The sequence below is a fragment of the Vipera berus genome (genome assembly GCF_964194415.1).
Source record: "Vipera berus genome assembly, chromosome: 3".
Lineage (NCBI taxonomy): Eukaryota > Metazoa > Chordata > Lepidosauria > Squamata > Viperidae > Vipera > Vipera berus.
Genome location: NC_138204.1, coordinates 193387913 through 193403812, shown reverse-complemented (window position 1 = coordinate 193403812; position 15900 = coordinate 193387913). Strand labels below are relative to the sequence as shown.

The window sequence follows — 15900 nt, the reverse complement described above, 5'->3', positions numbered from 1 at the left end:
CCTGGGCGAATGCCCTCCTGGCCACGACTCCAATATGATCTTCAAAACTGAGTCGTGAATCCAGGAGGATGCCTAAATTGCGCGCCCTATCAACGGGAGGCAACACCTCTCCCCCCATAACCAAAGATGGAACCTCTTGGACAAGACGAGATGCCGGTACGTAAAGCCACTCAGTCTTGGCCGGGTTATACAGCCTGATAAGTTAAGGTGGTTAGTTTCTCACTTTCTTTCTCTGTCCGTGATGTAGCTGCGGAATGATTAACTTTGCCATCACGTATGGGTGCTACCTTATTCATACACAACACAGAAATCAATGACAAATGCTTGTAAGTGTCCTAAAGATTCCATACATGACTGCACTGCTTGTCTTTTCTTGTCTAATGGAATAATGCTTAGGCCTTAACAAGCTAAAGATGAACAGTCAATATACTGTCTCTCCTGGATCAAGGATGAAGATTCAATACATCTTAAGTAAAAAAAAAGTTCAGACCCTGAAACACAGAACTGTAATCAATATATTAAAACAACTTCTTCAGAGAATGTAATGGTGGGAGATAATGATTCCAGTCCTCCCTTCAGCATGGGGTTGACTGATGAATTTGGGCCAGTCATTCTCTCATAATTCAACCCACCTCACAGGTTTCTGCTGTGGGGAAAATAGGAGGGAGCATTAGGTATGTCACCCTGAGTTATATAAAAAAGGCTGGATATAAATGAAATAAATAAATGTAAATGGTGGAGCAATCGTGCTAAATGAATAAGCAAGCAAGCCTGCTGTTGCACTTTAAAAACTAAGTGCTGCTTCTCAGTTTATGGAGGCTGCTTTTGTATGTGGTTATGCTACATGATGGAGTGTTTCTGTGGACTGCTTCTCATGATATAGATTTTTCAAGTGGCTTCTTAAAACTGCTTCCACTGAACAGTGCTTTGTGTGCATGCCAGCTTCTCATGAGAATGCAACCTTGCCACATGCTTTACTATCCCCTCCCCGAAATATTCTGCCTTTGAACTGATTCTGTATGCCAGCTGTTTCCCAGAGCAAGCCATCTCATAATGTTTTGCTATGTAAGGCAATTATCATGTAAGGAGAATTTCAAACAGAGTTTTTGTGGTGGTAGGTACCATATGATGAGTAGTGACCCACAGCAGCTCCTCACCATGTTATTTTTGTGCATACAGTTCTAAACAGCTTGTGACAATATACAGACAAAACTAGAAAAGTCTGCTGCATAAAATGACTGCTTGTATATTATTTTCCTTCAGTTCAATCATATCAGATTCTCAGAGACTGTCTGGACAAGTCCCTGCAGGTTTTTCAAAAGTGGTTTGATATTGTCTCCTTCAGAGGGCTGAGAAAAAGTGACTGGCTTAAGGTCAACCAGCTGTCTTTGTACCTAAGGCTGATCTCCCAGATTCTAGATGACACCTCAACCACTATATTAAACTGGCTCTCTTGTCCCATGAGGTTTCATCAAGATAATTACACTGGTGTTCAAATGTTTGTGAACCCTTCTGAATTTCACTACTGAATATTTCAATAAAGAAATGAACAAATGTAATATTTCTATTCATTTGCTTAATTGGGCTCTTTCTAACTAGTTTTAGAACAAATTCACATTTTAGGTCATATTTAGGTCACATTCATATTACTTAAATTCTACTTATCAGTGCAGATAATTCACATATTCAACACAAATTATTAACTACTAACTGATATATACTTTTTATACTTTTCAATGCCAATGTCTAAAAAACTGCTCAGATTTGTGCAAAGGCCAGTGAAACTGACACAAAACCATGCTATAACCCAAACAACTTCTGAAACTCCTTATTTAAAAAAAACACTGTAGCATATCAAAGAAATTCATTTTATAAAAACGAGTCAAAAAATTACCAAAGAAACTTCCTTATATAAAAATAAGTCAGGAGCCCATTGGGTCTACAGACCTCAAACTGGCTTAAATTTCATACATGAATTTCGTAAGATAATATAAAGAAATTGTAGTCTATAAATTTATTTTATTATTTATTAAATTTATACGTTGTCCATATTTCCAAGATCTTAAATACAATTTACTTTAATCAATGAAAATTTGACTAGTCCTGATTATTTATTTATTTAACAATACTGAACTTGGGTGGTTCACTGAGGGTCAAATGACATATAAATGTAATATATTTTTTATTATTTCTATTAACATTGTTATGCTTCAGAAAAGCTTTCTAGACACTGGTTACAAACAGGTCAAGTGTCTGATGCAACTGGAGGAAGGAGGGAAGGCCTCCTATAGGCAACCTTATCAAGGAACCCATTCTTAATCCTTCTAATCAGTTTCCCAATGCTCAGATTAATTTTCCCATTTTATTTGCCTTAACTCTCTCTCATTATTCTCCCCAATCCAAAACACACAGAGAATCTACACTGCAACTGACAAGCATTATTTGAGTCACTCCTTGAACACTTTTATTAGTCAGCTGGAGGAAGAGTTGCTTTGCACAAGATGCACAAATGAGGACAATCAAAGTTCAGTTTTTAAGCTAGTATTGGTAGTTAAAAAGAGTACAAACTGCCACATTGAAATATCCTATAATGAATATGAAAGAATTTGTAATGAGTAAAATATAAGGGTTCCCCATCCCTAAGCATATTGCAGTTGCTCTTAGCAAAACCACATACTCTTCCCAATTTATAGGAACTTTTGTTCAGATTAAAGAGAATGAGATTTTAGATTTGCAAACAAACATTGAATGGAAAAATCCCCCCAAGAAGGTGTCAATTTTTGTATTCAAATAAATGTGCCTCTTGCAATAAAGCCCACTGACTTTCCCCAGAATGCAGAAGAGAAAAGGGACTGGAGTAGCTTATCTAGTGAGATCTGCATTTGGTTATAAATTAGTGTGTGGTCTATTTTGTACTTGAAGGTGGCCAGTGGTCCTACACCTGCTCCTCACAGCAGATACCATAGAAATCTGATATTTGTGGATCATTATAGAAGCAAGAAACTCCTGGTATTATCAACTGCCCCTCAGTCTGCTTCTGGAATAGATAACTGCTCCAAATGGTATATCATCGCTTCTGATTGCAACTGTTAGATGCAGTACAAAATTTAGAGCAGTCCTTCCTTTCTTCAGAATGTTAGCTTTAAACAACCAGAAACTCAAACTCATGTTCAGGAACTACAAATGGCATAGACTTCAAGGACATGATGCCACTAGATATATTTGCTGTCATAACTCTTCAAAAAAACACAGAAATTTATAGATATATGATTCAGTTTTAAAATATAAAAATTTTCTTCCCATTCTTTTAAATTACCGTGCTGTTACCCATTATCTTCCCAGCCTTGATTTCCCTGAGAAGAGTTATCTCCCACTTCACTAGTTTCAGCACTTACAAAATAGAGGCTTTACATACCTATTTTGTACCTTATTTTGCCCTCAAATACAAATTACAATAACTAGAAGTATATTGATGAAAAGTTATGGCTTTGCTTCTGAAAGTCAGCTGCAAGTTTTGAGGATGCTATAGCAGCTGAAAAAGTCATACAAGGCCTATACACCAATGTTTTTCAAAGTTAGCAACTTTAAAGATGTGTGGGCCTCAATTCCCTAACCAGTCTGTCATAGACAATAAATTATCCACCCTCGATATAGATGAAATACAGCCATGGGTAAAATGATCTCCACTGTACACCAATGGGTACATTATGTATGTGAAGATGTGAAAGGAATTTTTAAACTGAAACATTTCCATCATGGGCAAAGGCAAAACTAGCACCACTGTTGATTTTGTTTTAGCTTCAAATGACAACCTAAATCTTTGCTTTCAGTGACAACAATTTTTTCTTCTGAATTGTTGTGAGAAGTTTTAATTATTTTACTAAATTATACATTTATAAAAGCCTAGTAGCTTTACAATATCCCTTCTTCAATGCAGTTCAGGATTCTTTAACACAAGGTACAGCCAAATCTAATGAAAGTTGTTCAACATTCTACTACTATTTCAACTATTACAAACCTTCTGCAATATTTTTGACTTGATAAAACTATTCTGATGAGATGTATACTTCATTACAGGTACATACAGAGAAGACCCAATAACAAGGGGAAAGGATGATTGTTACAGAAGTGGTTTATTTTTCCCTGCTAAACAAAAATGGACTATACTCTGGAATAGTAAATTTGTACCTTCAATAATGTACAAATATTTTTTCCAGAAGCTAGCATACAAGATTTAACTCAATCCTGTATTACCTGGTGATGTATAAGTTAATGTTTGCATTTTAGCATAACAAAATTAAAATCTTTGATATGTTAACTGAAACTAAACGATCCCACAGAAGTCTCTTGTTCTGCTTAAATACTTTAATCTCAATGACAGATAAACAAGCAAAATTAAACTCTAAAGGAATAACAATGTTAGGAAAGTAAGTCCAATCAAAATAAGACAACTGTACAAGAATAAAGATCTGAGAACTGCAATAGGAAGTACTGGAAAATTCAGAAATTTACATTTATATAAAATAACATTTGTCCTTTAGCACCTACATAGATCAAAGAAGAGCCATTTTTGGCCTTAATTATGTGGTTACTCTCTAACGTTCTACACAATATGTTTTTTATTTCAGTAAAATATAAACATTTAATTTACTTTGTAACACTGGTTTAAAAGGTACACATATACTATTTCTTACATATGGTCCTTTTGGAAGTGGGTTTAATATGATGATTACTGGATATTTGTGAACAAAGTAATTACTACTTCCAGATCAGTTAGCCAACTTTTAAAAACAAACTTGTTATTCAATTACTGTAATGTAGTTTCAGTCTTCGACTTTTATCCTTTTGTAATGTGTTGTACCACAAAATTTGTAAGTGATGTTTGAAATTCAGGTGAGTGCAACATTATATAGAATAATTAGTGATAAGATTTGAGTTAGTTCAAACAACTGAACAGGAGTTGAGAAATAATTTGTAATTCAAACCATTAACTCCAACTGAAGGGTTCTTGGTCCTTACACTATTTTACTTTGAATAGTAGTATCTGATTTCTAGTAATGATCTCTTATGAAGTATGTCCCTTTTTTGCTGATGTTTACATCATGGTGTTATATTTGCAGATTTGTGTTCCTGTTTTAGACTCCGCATTTTTAGTCAAGCTATACATACATACATACATACATATACCGTATATACTTGAGTATAAGCCGACTCGAGTATAAGCCGAGACCCCCAATTTCACCCCCAAAAACTGGAAAAAGTTGTTGACTCGAATATAAGCCGATCCGCCGTTCTGCAAGCCTCTGCCGCCAGCAGAGGCTCGATCCGCCATTTTGCAAGCCTGAATACACAGGAATACCCTGTGTGGCCGCGGCTCTCGGGGAAGCCCTGGCTGTCAGCTTCCTCGCTCCACGCTGCCATTCGGGGCCCGCGCGTTCCCTGGGCAAATCGCGGCGCCCAGCAGGCGAGGAAACACGCCCGCTCCAGTCGCCCCCCCTTCCCTCAGGAGACGCGAAGCAAGTGACCGCCCGGAGCTTACCGAGGACTTGCTTCGGTGCTTCCAGGATCGCGCGCACCTCTCCCAAGCCGCCGCCGTCCGGAGACCTGCCGAAGTTTGGGGAGTTTTGGGGAGGTGCACGCGCACCTCCCCAAACCTCCCCAAACGTCGGCAGGTCTCCGGACCTCTGCGCCCTGCCTGCCTGCTTCTTTCCGCAGCGGAAAGAAGCAGGCAGGCAGGGCGCGGAGGAACGGAGACCCGGCGACGTTTGGGGAGGTTTGGGCGCCTCCCCAAACCTCCCCAAACGTCGCCGGGTCTCCGTTCCTCCGCGCCCTGCCTGCCTGCTTCTTTCCACAGCGGAAAGAAGCAGGCAGGCAGGGCGCGGAGGAACGGACACCTGCCGACGTTTGGGGAGGTTTGGGCGCCTCCCCAAACCTCCCCAAACGTCGCCGGGTCTCCGTTCCTCCGCGCCCTGCCTGCCTGCTTCTTTCCACAGCGGAAAGAAGCAGGCAGGCAGGGCGCGGAGGAACGGACACCTGCCGACATTTGGGGAGGTTTGGGCGCCTCCCCAAACCTCCCCAAACGTCGCCGGGTCTCCATTCCTCTGCGCCCTGCCTGCCTGCTTCTTTCCACAGCGGAAAGAAGCAGGCAGGCAGGGCGCAGAGGAACGGAGACCCGGCGACGTTTGGGGAGGTTTGGGGAGGCGCCCAAACCTCCCCAAACGTCGGCAGGTCTGCGCGGAGGAACGGAGACCTGGGGAGGTTTGGGGAGGCGCCCAAACCTCCCCAAATGTCGGCAGGAGGAACGGAGACCTGCCGACGTTTGGGGAGGTTTGGGGAGGCGCCCAAACCTCCCCAAACGTTGGCAGGTCTCCGTTCCTCCGCGCCCTGCCTGCCTGCTTCTTTCCGCTGCGGAAAGAAGCAGGCAGGCAGGGCGCGGAGGAACGGAGACCTGCCGACGTTTGGGGAGGTTTGGGGAGGTGCGCGCGCACCTCCCCAAACCTCCCCAAACTTCGGCAGGTCTCGGACGGCGGTGGCTTGGGAGAGGTGCGCGCGATCCCGGAAGCACCAAAGCCTCGGCCGCGCACAAGTCCTCGGTAAGTTTTTTTGTTGACTGGAGTATAAGCCGAAGTGGAATTTTTCAGCCCAAAAAGTGGGCTGAAAAATTCGGCTTATACTCAAGTATATACGGTACATATATACATATACATACATACACATACACACACACATATGTGTGTGTGTGTGTGTGTGTGTGTGTATCTCAGCCCAGTCCTCTGAGTAATTTTGTTGCTTTTCTTTGAACTTAGGATTTGTAGAGGTCTCAGAAGACTGTGTGTTGGAGGATATGTTTGCAGATAATAGAAGATGGTCTTCCTTTGCTAGGAAAAGAAATGTGCGGGAGTTCCTAATGGGAGTTGAGAAATATATAGCAAAAGAAATATAATGTTGGCTTTATTTCTTTTCCTTCCTGATGCTCATAGTTCAGAGAATGTCTATGTGAGGGAGTGAAAATGAAACAAAAATTCTCTGCCATAAAATTATTTATAACGCCTCAAGATAGGAGGAATTGCATAAATAAGCTCTATCCTGAAATAGAACTTGAAGAGCAGTTTTAGGTTACTTATATATTGAAGCCATTAAAAGGGACAATCTTAAAAACTGTCAATGAGCAGAAATTATTTTGCTTCTTCCTTGATGGACTATACTCATTGTAATAATTTCTAGTAAGTGAATAATTTTGTGTAGTAGTATTGTTCACAGGCAATTATAAATTAGACTATTTTAGAAGCCTTGCTTATCAGAAAAAAAAAGAAATAAGCCAGCAAATGTAATTATTTCTACTTATCGTTTATTCCCAGAAAGAATGAAGGAATCTCCAGTTTTTGAGATCAATGAGAACCTTTAATGAGCACTTCCTGGGTGCCTTTACAAAACAGATGATTTGGTATAGCTTGCTGTTCCAAATATGATTATGAAAATATTGCCATTCCCTCTAGATCCCCAAGAAACTTTATGATATCCAGTTTCCTTTTGTTTTTATTTTTTCCTAGGCTGCTGGGCACACATTGAAATAATACTCTGGGCCACTAACAATTTAAATTTTTCTAAGAATGCTTTGGGGTGCAGAGACAAGCAAGCACAAAGAGCCCTGTGTATGTTTTGTTTAGTGTAATGTAAGATCTAGGATACCTTACTGGAACCTCTACAAACAAGCCTAAGAAGTAATGAAAAGCAAATTCAATTTTATGATTCTGGCTTATTTGAAAGATAAAAAGTAGATGAAATTTAGGATATTAATCTATAGAAATGTTTGTTCTTAAAGTATATTTGTTAGGTTTGGATTTACAAGAGGGAAGAAAATTATGTTTAGAACAAGATTAATCAGTTTGGCCTAGTGGATAAGATACCAGGCTAGAAACTGGGAAAATGTGAGCCCTAAGTTCCACCTTAACCATGAAAGCTGTTGGGTGATTTTGGGGCAGTCACTGTGTCTCAGTATGACTCACCTCACAGTCTTGTTGTTTTGGGGAAAACAGGATTTGGATTGGTAGATATCAAACCTCCACCTAAGTACATTAGGTAGCATTTTCAATTTGTTCCACAGTCTGGTTTTCTCTGATATCTCCGTAGCATTTATGGAGCTAACTATGACTATTCTGTGGAACACCTATATGTGATACACTTGAGACTAGTGCTCCTATTCAGGTGAAATGCCATAGCTAGAATGGGAAAAAAATTCTGGTGACGCAATTCAGTGCTTCAATCGAGCCTCAGTTTAGAGAAAGGTTTAGCTTTGGTTTAAACTACTAACTACTACCTTGTTCCTCAATTGTACAAATGCACAGGTCAAGTGTAGCAATTTTACCATAACCAATAGCTGAAAAGAATGAAACCTTGGAGAAACCAAACGTTTCCTTTCCTATGATCAGATAAATAAAATACAGCCAAAAAAATACATAGAGAAAACAGTGTCCCTATATATCCCAAAGGGGATCACTATACTGAAGTACTTTCAGACATAATCACATATTTAGGCAGCATATACTATCAATAATAAAAATATCAGAAATTGGATGATGAAATACAGTTGCTTCCAAAAGTCAACCGATAATGGAAGTTACCTCTGCAGCTTTATTGGAAGGATCCAATCCAGACATATTATCCTGCATTAATTGTTGTAGGAGCTGTAACTGAGCAACACTGAGGAAGAAATCCAGACCTGTTGTCATATTCACTTCCAAAGAATGGCCACATACTAAAATTTCCTAGGAAAGAAACAAGTTTGCAAAACAAATTCTACTGGTTACAGCTGATTCTTGGTATTTATATAATTTTATTTTTTAAGACAATATAAACTCTTTAAATCCTCTAAATTGTTTATTAACATTTTCTCTGTCTCCTTCAGCAGAAAAGCACTATGCACCATCTGTAAAATAAAATCAAGTGGAGGAGTGATGGAATGTCATACAGCTATGGTTCCAACAAGGTATTTAATGATTAAGATACTTTCTCTTTATTTCGTGTATTTCATGTGTGAGGTCCTGTTTCTTTGTTGTATTAAATTCTGGGCTGTCAGAGCCCTTATTCATTTTCTTGCCAGAAAATTTTAATTCTCCTTTCTCACAGAGATGTATTTGAGTCTACAAGCACATCTTAGTTTATAATGAAACTGTATTTTGCAGCTCACAGTTAGCTGATTCAATTGATTTGTAGCTGTCTGCTAACATTTGGAGCATAGATAAATGACCATTGTCCCCTGGCTATTATAACCCCCACACAATTATAACCCCCACACAAAGCAAACAATCATGACCATGTTTTAGAAATTAATGAAAGGAGAAAATAAACAGATTTGCTTACTAAGCAGGAGATCATATCCTCTTGTTATAAAAAATATGTGCATATTCATCCTTAGTAATCTGTGGTAGATCTCTCCCTTTCTTACTGAATATCCAAAGGGAGTACATTCAAGAAAAATTAAAACAGCTAAAGCATTCACATTCCTGAACAACAGGAACAGTAAAATTTGTCTGTTACTTTGTACTACATGCTTTCTTTTTTCATCTAATTTTTTTCCTAAACTCTTTTTTCAGCACACATGCAATACAAGACAAAGCTGTGGAGACTGGGGCCATTGGGCAGCAGAATAGGGCATGCTTTATAGAGAGCCATTCAGTTCTATTCCTGGCCATCCCCAGTGACAGAAACTTAAGTACCATGGCTACAATCCTCTTCCAGAAAGGATGAGAGCCCAAAACCTCTCTGCAAAGTTTGAAATGAACTGATGAGAGCTAAGAGGAAAAGCAGCTGGATGCCAAAAAAGACAATATAAACTTATTTAAAGAGAAAATAAGCTTCCTTGAAACTGTATTTCCTTTGGGTGATCTAAAATTATGCTTTGACCTTCTTTCTTATAAAAGAAATTATCAATTGGGGTCCTAAATGATCTGCTTACCTCTTGACATTTTACAATTTTTAGGTTGATTTTCAGAAAACAGGCTCTGAATAATAATAATAATAATAATAATAATAATAATAATAATAATAATAATAATAATAATAATAATAATAATAATAATAATAATTTATTATTATTATTATTATTATTATTATTATTATTATTATTATTATTATTATTATTATTATTATTATTATTAATTAAACTTATATACCGCCCTTCTCCCGTAGGACTCAGGGCGGTTCACAAGGTTTTTTTAAAAAACAATACAACAATTACAAAAATTAAAAACAATTAAAATGATTACATTAACCTTGAATAAATAAAAATCCCAATTAGAATCCAATTAAAACCCCAATTAATACTCTCAGTCCAGGCCAGAAAGCTCGAAGAGCCAGGTCTTCAGGTCCCGGCGGAATGAGCGAAGGTCAGGGGCAGTCCTAAGCTCTACAGGCAGCTGGTTCCAAAGGGCAGGCGCACCCACAGAGAAGGCCCTCCCCCTGGGTATTGAAGCCTGATTTAAACATAATTTAGGGCATGGAAAATAATCTGACATTTCTTGTGGTTGGCATCTCAACTTATATCAGTATATGTTTCATTTAAAAGCAGAATTTATTATCCATTAGACATCTGACGACAATGTTGAGGGAGAGGAAGAAAACAATTCTGATTGGACTTTCTGTTCTGGCCCATGACGGATAAGTGTATATCACACAGTGTTTTAACACAATTTAATGTATCATTTTAATAATTAACAAATGTGCAGATATAAAGCTAAGTTGTAAACATCTCATATCCAATACTGACCTCTGTGTGTAAATTCTCTGGGGAAATTACTTTTGTGAAAGTAATGGCAGGAGCTGCAGTTACCCGTGCAGTAAAGTCTGTTAAAATTGGAGTTAAAATAGCTCTCCGTTCTTGATGGTGTTTTATGCTAAAAAATAAAATGAAATAAATGCACACTAAATGATAAACTCTTATGGACAGAAAACTATTCCTTTATATTTGTAAATATTAATTTCTTAGCTTAGTAACATTACTGAAAAAATTCTGCTGTGAAATTAATAAAGGATGAAATACTCTTATAATAATGCTCAGAGAACATTATATGCTACTGCTAAGCTTGTAAGCCGCCCTGAGTCTTCGGAGAAGGGCGGGATATAAATGGAATTAAAATAAAATAAAATAAATAAATAAAAATAAAATACGTATACAGACAGCATATACCAAAGCTGAGAAAATGCTCTAAGATTATTTTTAATGCTATCAATATTTTAATATAAAAATTTTAAATATTCATGTTAACTGATATCTGATATCCAAAGAGAGTACCATTCCAACACTCACTGCCTATTGGTGAATCAGCAAAATAAGTTTTTCAGGATATTTAAATGTTTCTCTAAGAAAAAAGGCTAAAGCAGGTATTGGAATTAATGCAAATGTTAAAATAAACTGAAGTCAAGACACTATCTTCAGATCTGATGGTTTTTTCCAGTGACTCTAAAAAGATAAAAAGAAATAAACCGGTGCTTTCTTTACTAATTTTCCTACAGGGTACCACTCTTTAATGTTCCATTAATTTGGTGCAGGTGTTGACCATGTGAGTATCATCAGTGAGGAATGGTGCAATATAGTATGATCATCTAGGTGTCTGCTACATATTTATCTTTGAAACAGAAGGAACATTTCAGAAATGTTAAAATATATGAGTCTTTCTTGTCACTGTTTTGGAAAAAAAAATGTTTCAAGTATAGTACTGAGGAAACAAGTAAATAAATGCTCCAGAATATATTCCCACACAATATGTATTGGGAGATGCAAGTGATCATTTTTTTCTTAAAGAGAAATGGGGTGTTTTGTGTTTATTTGGTGCTCATTTCCACACATTACTGTTCTGTACTGGAAAAGAAACTGATCATTTAAACACTATTAACAGAAAAGGAATAAAATTGTTCTTTCCCTTATATTCTTGAGAGAACTATCAGTTAAGTTATTAGGTGGCAGAAATGAAACCTATGCTTTTCTGGCCTTTAAAGAAATAAAATCATTTTTTCTTTTTAGCTTATATTCATGCCCCTCTGCTAATCGACAAAGCCTTGCACAATTAAACAACAGGTGAATTTTGCCAGAAGTCTCAAGACACAGAAACTGAGAATATCTTTTGATCAGAGCTCTCCTGTGAAACCTACTAGGATTTTCCAGCCATTTTGTGTTGTGTCTACCTGTTGCATATTCACACTGGTTAAGGAAAGGAGAAAAATATTCTGGAACCAGCTGTCTTAGAGGAATATTTAGATAGCTTCATTAGACATTTGGAATACTTCAGAATAAAGCCTTAATGTTACATGTATACTTTGACCTAAACAAAGGAAAACCTGCCATGTGTATGTATATGTGTAACAAAATCCCACCAAACTCAACTTCTGGGGGAGTTATGGCAAACTGAAGACAGCTCTGCCTCTTTGAACTGAAAACAGCCTTGACTGCAGCAAAGACCAAAGGATTGGTGAATAGGTTTCCTTGGAACCTCTTTGGATAAGGAGAGGATGGGAGATTGCCCCCACATGTGCTCTGGATAACTCCTCCTCATGAGGAAACTGGTTTTTTGTAGGCTTGCGTGCCAGGAGGCAAGGAAATTAGCAAACTTGCTCTGAACAGTGATAGAGACTTTTAAAAGACATTAGTTCACAAACTTCACTTTCTAATTAGTTTCAGAAACTGTTCATAACTAGTTGTAAGCTATTAGAGACCTTCAGAACAATCTCTGAATACACTGCATGAGTTTGCCTCCATTCCTGAACAAAGAAAATTTTAATCATAAGCTTAAAAATTTAAAGAATCTGAAATAAACTGCAAAAAGCTAAATAACATTTAGGGTTGTTTTTTTAATATTAAGGGTGTTTAAAGCTTTTAGAGATGCTATATTTAGTTATTCTAAACTGCTAGGATACAAAAATGCAGCAAATAAAAAAACAAGGAACATAGAAATAAAATGTACCTGTCTGATCTGAAACCTTAGAAAAATGCTTTATGTTCCTGAATCACAGCCTCGGCAGGTAGGTATTTGTTTCCCCCCCCCCTTATATAAGATATTGCAGAACTGCACTGATACAGGCGTTATTTTAATTGCATCTTTTGCATTCATTGAAATGCATATGCCGGGCAGCATATCTTTAAAGGATTGATGTGACCGTTGACTGAAAACAAAATCAAAGTCTATTGTGGCAATGTAATCAAAATGGAGAACTAAAAATGGAAGATGTCAATGTAACATTTCTAACTAGATTTGAGTTGGAAGCCTTCTTTTGCATATCAACAAATCAACAGAAATTTGTCATTTCAGAAACTGCAGCTGTTTTCATTTACAGAAGCACAGAAACTGGTTTCAAGCCAATTGGGGAAAAACATTTTTGTCATCTGTTGGCTTTAAAATGTCTAAACTAGTTCTGTTCAAACTTTTACAAAAGTACAAAAGGGATAATAATGCTGCTTTTTTTTCTAGAGTAGTAATGGAGATGCCAGGTTTTGGCCTGAGTTACACTTTATGGCTACAATAAGCTATCACAGAAATATAGACGCAACTGTATCTGTACGATTATTGTACAACAATTCTATAAACAATTCAAAATGCACTGTTCAGAATCCTAGCTCATGGAAAACGTGTTTGCAATGGAATGCAAACATACACTTCTCTGTATAAATAAAAAAGCCAATTAGCTCAAATCTATGAGATGCTGTTACCATTGTGCTTTGATTAGAATCCACGAAGCACCACTTCCAAGCAGATTCTTACCTACTGGCCATATTCCACTCAAGTGCTGGATTCTGAGAATTCCTTTCATTCTCTGGCACTGCCCTGCTTTTACCATTTTCCTTCTCTGGCTTTAGCTGTTCCCACTGAGCAGTACCAATGTTGATGGACTGGAGGTCTATTTGGTACTGTCTATCTTCAACCTCTGAACCAGGATCTCGAATAACTCCCAAATTCAGTGCTCTCCTATGGTGGCAAAAATTAAACAATTTCATTATTTTCTTCAAATTCAAAGCTAACTCAACAGTTTTAAGACAATAACATTAATTTATAAAGTTACTCAAAGATAAAATCCATTCACTTATCCATTCATTCTGTTGGGAGACTAATATTCTCATACAGCATCTGAATTTTCTGTAGTTATTCTATTTTCATTTTAATTTGTTTCCTTTCATTTCTCTTTTCCATGTCTAGTTTTCCCCCCAAACTATTCTACATAATGGTCTATCTCATGCCATACCTTCTCACTGTCTCATATTCTTAATTCTCCTAAATTATAAATAGTAAAATAAATCATGATTTTAGATTTATATCATCCTTTTGTTATATGTACATATTAAAATACATATTCAAAAGAAGCAGATCTTTTTTCTAAATAGATAGCTATCATCCTTGGATCTCCAGATGGAGCAGAGTAGGTGAATTACAAACAAGGAAATGAAGATCAGAATTATTTTTCCATCCCCTTTCTCCAACTTTCACAGACATGCAACATATTTATTTTATTTTATTTCATTTCATTTGCTAATTCACATGTTTTGCCATTTATGCTTCTTATAAGTTGAATAAAATGAATTATAAATTTGAAAAGCATAAAACTTTGATGTAAAGCTCTGTACTAAAGATGATCATATTATTGGTAGGATCTATAAACTTTACTGAAATGGAAACAGAGGACAATGAAGTTAAAGACTGTTATGATAAAAATGTCATGGTTCCGACAGATGAAACCCTTCAAAAGAACTTCGAGGCGTTGGAAACAAAGTATTGGCACTACATTGTTGAACCCAAAAACTAAATTCCCCTCCCCTGGGTACAAAGTAACAAAATACAATTCCCACCCCCAATAAACAGTCATAAAGCACATTCCCCAATTAGCTTGAAGTGCGGGATTTCTCCCCAGCCCGCCAAAACGTTATCAGCTCAAGACCCAGTCTGTCCTTGGATTCCCACAGCAGAGCTATTATTATTATGAGTAACTGAACTCTCATCCCAATCCCCTCTCCCAGCACCAACTAATTCTGAAGGCATAGAGAAAATGGCTGCATTTCCATCTGTTGTCAAAGCAAGAACATCCGATTTTAGCAGCGTTGACAAAAACAGGCAAAAAAATTGGATATAATTTTTACTTGGACCAATGGGACAGTATATAGAAGAAAGGATTAAATGTTGCATTGAATTATATAATCTTAAAGGGAAATTTTATAAAATGATGTATTGGTAGTACAATACCAGATAAATTGTTAAAATTGTATAAGAAAATTTCAAATTCACGTTTATTGCTATAAAGAAGGATCCAGTTTTTATCTCTTAGTATCTCCAACTAATAGTAAGACTGATACCATGGAGAGCTGCAACCAATCATAGGTTGTCCTCTGTTGTGGAAATTGGTCTCTTACTGACTAGCTCAAAAAATTATGCTTATATTTTATTATTAAGGGCTAGGTATAGAAGTTTCCTTATTTGTTATCTTCTAATAGTAATCCTTTGTTGAAGATCTTGGCACTTCATTAAACTTTAATGTCGTAGCCCCATACAATCAGCTAAAATTTAAAACTTTAGCTGATTGCATTTTTGCATTAATATATAGTAACTGGTCAATAAATGACTAAAACTTCTCTAAACTTTTTTTTTTGGCCATCCTATAAGATCTCTTTCCTCTTTATTGCAGGTGGCATCAAAGGATAAATTGAAAGTCTACCATAGTTGGTAAATAACAAAGTAATGAAATACAGTCAGAGAAGACCTTAAGCATGTAACCGGAAACATAACTTTAATGTTTTCCTTTTTAAATTGATTTAGTCTGGGTCAGGCATTTTGTATGTTTATACAAGAAACAGCTCATGTTGAATCAGTTACTATTCATTGCTGAATAGGCATAATTCAGAGGCTTATTGTAAGAAATCCATCA

The 15900-nt window shown here is 37.0% G+C and overlaps 1 protein-coding gene across 3 annotated transcripts in view; it reads right to left on the bottom strand.

Annotated features, from left to right (window-relative positions):
• VPS13B (vacuolar protein sorting 13 homolog B) overlaps window positions 1-15900 on the bottom strand; it is a 354623-nt gene that overhangs the window by 147617 nt on the left and 191106 nt on the right. For all 3 annotated transcript variants that reach the window (XM_081322737.1, XM_081322739.1, XM_081322738.1), the window contains exons 31-33: window positions 13752-13955; window positions 10766-10892; window positions 8622-8765 (exon numbers count right to left, since the gene is read on the bottom strand). In XM_081322737.1, the coding sequence (XP_081178863.1) occupies window positions 8622-8765; window positions 10766-10892; window positions 13752-13955 (475 nt within the window). The remainder of the gene's footprint in view (window positions 1-8621; window positions 8766-10765; window positions 10893-13751; window positions 13956-15900) is intronic.